The sequence below is a fragment of the Elaeis guineensis genome, chromosome 14 (assembly GCF_000442705.2).
Source record: "Elaeis guineensis isolate ETL-2024a chromosome 14, EG11, whole genome shotgun sequence".
NCBI classification, from domain to species: Eukaryota; Viridiplantae; Streptophyta; class Magnoliopsida; order Arecales; family Arecaceae; genus Elaeis; species Elaeis guineensis.
Window position 1 is genome coordinate 50,043,857 of NC_026006.2, and position 6,321 is coordinate 50,050,177.

The 6,321-nt window shown below is 35.9% G+C and overlaps 1 protein-coding gene across 1 annotated transcript; it reads right to left on the reverse strand.

Moving 5' to 3' along the window:
• Window positions 1-638: 638 nt before the first annotated feature.
• Window positions 639-5,349, reverse strand: LOC105057771 (uncharacterized). Its single transcript, XM_010940463.4, has 4 exons — window positions 4,765-5,349; window positions 1,437-1,505; window positions 1,098-1,204; window positions 639-1,003 (listed from the first exon to the last, which is right to left on the reverse strand). Exons 1-4 carry the CDS (start codon window positions 5,123-5,125, stop codon window positions 917-919), a joined length of 624 nt encoding a protein of 207 aa, XP_010938765.1. The 5' UTR covers window positions 5,126-5,349; the 3' UTR covers window positions 639-916.
• Between the last annotated feature and the right edge of the window lie 972 nt (window positions 5,350-6,321).

Sequence of the window (6,321 nt, forward strand, 5' to 3'; positions counted from 1 at the left end):
TATTATTATTATTATTACTACTACTACTACTACTACTACTACTACTATATATTTTTGTGAATGAAGAATGTCCAATCAAATTATAGAATAATTATTACATATTAATGTATAAAATTATTTATGATATTTTATACATTATGACTGCCACTACTTGGTGATCTACCAAACACAATGAAATTCTATTTCCAATGATATACCAAACATAATGATCACACATCATTCCAGTATTTGCACATTATCTCTATACTGACATCATCCCAATAATCACATCACTCCGATTACATTACCTCAGTAATCACATCACTCTGATGATCACATCACTGGTGATATATTAAATAACACCCATAGTTATTCGTGGCTATTCACTTCATTAAATAACTCATGTAACTCCGTATTTGTCATGATATTGACAACTAATGGAAATTGGTTCTCGTTTGGAAAAAGATCAAGAGGTCAATCTTGATGCCAGATTCGCAGGTCTTTTCTTAGTCGTATATGCCAAGCATGTGCATGTTTACTGTGTCAATGCCTCATCAACAAAAACATGACACATGATTTTAAATCCTTGCTTCTCGTAAAACTTAAGACCACATCACAAACAACAGTAGCATTCACATGGACCATAAGCAAAAAGGCTGTGCTAAAACCTTTTCAAGTCTCCATTAACAAGCACATGTCTCAGTTAAGCTTGAAAGTAAGCACGCTTACAGATTTTCAGACAAACATTTTGTACATATAATCACCATCTTTTTCAAATATGATATGCTATACATCGGAAACTGAGACAGCTAATCTTACATTACATAGTCACAAGGAACAAACTTTCTGCAACCTCTCAATCTTTCAAGTTTGTTTATATAAAATGAAGCCTATGATGTGTTTAAACTGAAGTTAGCACAAATGTAGAATACTTGAGTCAGAATCGGTAAGGTATGGCTCTCACTTGCTTGGAACGGGATTCAGGCTTCGCCATCATAACCGCAATAAATCTGCCATCAACAAACTAAAAGGAAAAGAATAATTTACAGTTAAAAAATGACAAGCATTAATTGGTCCCTAAAAATTTCAATATATCGAACCTATAAAAGGAAAATTACCTTGCCATCCATCTCTTTTACAGCCTGTTGTGCATCTTGCTCACAAGCAAACCAAATATACGCCAATCCCAAGGACTCCTTGGATGTTTTGCTTGTAACAATTTTAACTGCAACATTACAGTGAGGAAGTATCAAGTTTGCTGATGAATTCCTTGTGAAATTGTCAATGCAACCACAAATTGCTCTGTTATCAAGTCGATGCCATTCACTAAGTACTCTGCTTATAATTTGTACATGATCTTTCAACTTTCTGTCCAATTGAGTACTTTCTTATCTTTGCTAAGATCAACCAAGAAAGAAAAGAATCTCAGCATATGAAAAGGAAAGTTTAGATCTCACCTCTGCTAACTTCTCCGAAGCATGAAAAGATCTTTGCCAAATATCCCTCAGATGTTGTGCATGATAATCCTGCATGACCACACCTTTTAGGCATAAAATAGAAAACCAATGCTTGTAGTAAGGTAAATTTTGCCTCATTCTAAATTGGTCCCTATGTACGGAAAAAGAATGTGACAAAAAAGAAACAATTTTTTTGATATATATTCTTGTCAAGTTTTGCCAATGTAATTTTGAACCAACTGTATTTTCCCATTGTACCATCGGGACAAGAAATCCTATGAAATCAACTTGAGTTATATCTTCATAGATATGATCATATTTATTGTCTATCAATAGTTGATGCCTTTATCTATACCCAAGTATAAATGCTATATATGTCACCAAAATGTTCCCTTCTAATACTTGTAGTCTCACTTATTCTAACTTCAAGACAATCGCCATAGATTTTCTAATATAAGCCTCATTACTTGCTCTACATTTTCTTGTGAATTAACATATCTGGAAAAATTTGTCCACCCTCCCTAAGATGCAGCTAGTTGGAATCTTAAAGACAATGGACAGCGCTCTTTCAGATAACCCCGAACTTCAAAAGGAAAACCAGTTCAGCTTGTGCTTAGTTCAATGTAATCTGGTCTAGGGGGTGGCTATCAAAACATTAAATGGCCTCACAGAGAGCTCTGCACCTGAAATAGTTAAAGATTCCAAGAAAAATACTTCAAATGTGGGAAGTGGTAATGCTAAATGGCTGTCTCATACTAAGCATATAATCAGACTTAGAAGATCTTATTTTCAATTGTTCACATGATTGCTCATTGTAGAGGTCAATCTGATTCGTGTTGGGATGCACACTTTTGGGAAGGAAGCCTGAACTAAAGTTAATAGAACCAGAAATTTAGAGGTGAGAAGTTGCCATTAAGATTGTAGGATATACAACTTGTACTCCAGCTCACAAATTTTGGAGAAGAGGAATGGGATTTTTGCTTTTCAATGATCGTATAGAAAATAGAGGCCGAGATAATAGAGGAGCTGCCAAGGATAGTGTTCCTTAACAAGGAAGTACAAATAAAGGCTTCAAAGGTTTGGGATTTAACTCATGGGCAAATTGCTAAAGATTTGGCAGGTATGAGGCCTCAGAAATAAAATCTCTATTCTGAGAATTAACCTACTTTGGTGCCAAAACAACATAAAGGACCCGACACTTTGACACCAAATAATACAATACAAATTGAGCCCTAAAACCAAATATAGCAAGAGAGAGATGCTAGAGAAGAAAAGAAGAAGATAAAGAAAGCAAGAAAGAGATAACATTGGAACTCCGCTAAAAAAGCTTTGAAGCTTCACAACCCTCAAAAATATCAGTATCAACTATTAATTTTTAACTCCAATGCAATTGATTCAATAGATTCTACATTTAGAGCAAATAAGCAAATCTTAACATAAAGTTTGGAATCCCCAAAATGACAAATGCTACTCCTAATCGGCATCCATAAGCCATATAAGCTCTAACTCAGAAAGTACAAACACCCCAAAGCCCTCCCCCACTTTCCCCACAAAAACACAGCACCTCCCCACCCCCCCCCCCCCCCCCCAACACTACAGCCAAAAAACAAAAAAAAAAAGAAAGAGAGAGAGAGAGAGAGAGAGGAATCAAACCACGTTACTATGAAATCCTGCATTAGTGTCGAAATCAAGTTCCCAAGGCAATTTCAATAGCTCTTAGTAAAATGCTTATAACTTCTCTGCCTAAGGTCAGATGCACACAATTCTTGAGCCATCAGAATGACAGAGCTACTTTCAACTTCAAACAATTTAAATACATTGGTGAAGCTTTCTCTTGATCCCTCCTGTTTGGTGTCTGTAAAAAACTTCTAATCTTATCTACATCAAAATAAGTCCCATTAATTAATAGAAAAAATAGTCACATAGAGATGATTTATCAAATTATGCTCTATGAATGATAAATCATTGCAACTTCATCCATCAGCATCTTCAAGTATTCAAAACATAAACAACATGAGCAATCTGACAAACCTTCTCAAATCTATGTGTGATCCACCTTACAAGTCCTAGTTGAAGATTAAAATAATTCCATCACCATGTAGTCTACAATGAAACATGCCATTTGATCTCTTCTAATTACACCCATCTTTTAGTTATCAAAAGAAAAAAAAAAAAAAAAGCAAGAGCAGGACAGATGTGCGTGCAGGAAGAACATCACTCGAAAAATTGTAGAACAAGGAATCCTAAGGAAGCAGGTGATGGAACAAGTTTTGAAGGGATCCCAAAGCAAACATGACACTTTAAGTAGAAGTTTCCAGCCACTAATCTCACATCTCCATCGTCTTTTAGCCTATAGCTTCATTTCTTTAACCCTTGAATCTAAATCTGATTAAATGAACACCCTAAAACTTAGTCCTTCAACACTCAGATCTCTCTCCTTCATACCAAATGCTCACCTTCCAAATTGTGACGATATTTTTTAAAGAAATCAAGATAATTAAAATAGTTAATTTTAATTTCTGACTTATGGAAAAACTCCAAAACGTTTGGATCTTTTACATTTCAACACTTACACAAGAGACACTTAAAATATTCGATAAAATATCCAAAAGCAAAACCATATCAATGCAGAAAAATCAAAAACATCCAAGTCAAAAGTTTTCTTGAATATCAACATGAATAGAGATATTTAATCCACAAGTTGGATCGAGGAGGGTCTGTGACAGTGTTGTTTGTTGCTCACTTGTGTACTTGAGTTTTTCTTGTAGTTCATTCTTTTTTTTCTTTACTTTTCCAATAAATCAAGGAGGGGGAAGGGGCGGTGCCACCCTTCTTTTCTCCTTTTTTTTTTTGAAAAAAAAAAATAGTTCATAATATCTTGCTCAATTCCTATTTTTAAAGACCAAATGATGATACTCAACACCTTCGTACTTCATATACATCATTCTTATTTACAACTAATCACAGTCCTCTTGCTGCTTTCTTGATTCAAGCATGAGATAATACCTTGGTCATATAAGCTTACTGCAAACACATCTCAAGAGCCATTTGTAAGCAGATCATCAAACAATATATCGTACAAAAGTAAAACTGTTTTTACCTAATAACAAGTAATATTTTTTCTTTTCTCAAGTTTACTTATATCTCTCTACTTCATCCTTTTCTTTTTAAACAAAAAAAATAGCATGGTTATCAGTTGCAGCAGCAATGCACAGAGCACACTGATCAAGACAGGAAATAAAAGCCCAAAACAGAACATATATATAACCCTAAAACCGCAAGAGGAGAATTAAAAAAAAAAAAAAAAAAGAGAACAGATGGAGCTTACCTCTGATGAAGATCCTGGATGAAGGAGGGTTCTCTACTGTGGAGGAAGACTCAGGGGTGGTGCAGAACCGGAGAGGTGGCAGGTTGCAGTGATGGCGGCTCCCAGGTGAAGAGATGGAAATCATGGGGGTTTTCGACGTTAGGATTTGAGGGAAGACGGGAAGCGATGGCGACGCGGCGGAGATGACCGAAGGTTTTCGAGAGGAAAGTAAAGGGGAGAGGAACGAAGGGGATGCCAGGTGAGGAAGTGCCATCCGAACAGAAGAAACGCCTACAAGATGTTTGTTGAAAGTCCAATGTGGAAAAAGCAATAGGATAAGACTCGAGGGAAGCTCCAGAATATGGGTTGCATATGCTCGCATATATTGAAACCATCACAACAAATCAACAATCATTGTGACGTTATAATCGTTGTTTTATTCTAAAATTTTTAATAAATGGTGATGGAAATGGTTTGGCAAAGCCATGCGACTGTTATGAAAAAGTAGTTAATTAGATTTTTTTTCTTTTTCTACTTAAGAGCTCATAGGTTAGATTTTGTTAGCCGTGAGTCGTTGCAGTTTGGTTAGAAGACCCCAAAGGGGAATCCCTCCCTTTGGAAGGCTTGATATGGTATACAGCTTGTCCAACTTGACTTTATATACCTATGCTATTTTTTTTTTTTTCATATCTGTCTGCGTCACAACCGCAGAGTGCTCCACGATAAATACAGCCATTTAATCCGTCGCCGATAGTCATTGAGTCACTCTCAATTATCAGATGATTAGTCCATAAGATCCACCATACGTAGGTGATCTCAGCCCAAGCCACTTGGAGCTTGGCATTCGAAATTGTAGGCTCAAAGAGGTGGCTGCCCCCTGCTGCCATAAATCTGGATGTAAGCCCATGGATCACGAATTTAGCACCTCCACTCTTATCTCTGATACTAACATCGAAGTTGACTTTGAGGTATATTGAAAGATGAGGCTCTCATCAGATAAAAATATGTCAGATTGCTATATGAACAAAGTAGGAGTCTCAGGTCTCACAGGATCTCAAGGTTATGCTAGTGAGCTCTATTGTTAGAGTAAGGGCTCGCTCTAGAATGAATCTCGTCAAGCTTCTTCTAAAATCAAATACTAAATTGTTTCTAGATAGCCAAATATAGTAAAAAATATCGGCTGCACGAGTACAGGTCACTTTGGCCACTACAGTCTCAACACACTATCTCAAAAAATCAAGAAAGATTTGAATTGAACCCTCGCCTGATTAGAGAAGTAGCACGTGCCTGTGAGTTGCTACGCTTTTAAACAAACATCAACACTTATCAAAACTAGATGAATTATAAAAAAATAAATCTTTGATTAAATCAAGGAATCATGGTTGTGAGAATTTAGTTCCAATAACACATGGAGGCAAAGGATGAAAACAAAATGTAAATAAATAAATAAATAACATGATAATCAATAGGTTATTACAATTTGTTCATACAAGAGCATTTTGGACGGGTAATAAGCAATTTTATATAATACGAGAAATTGGTTTTATTCATCCCACGGCACAAATCAATGCAACATAT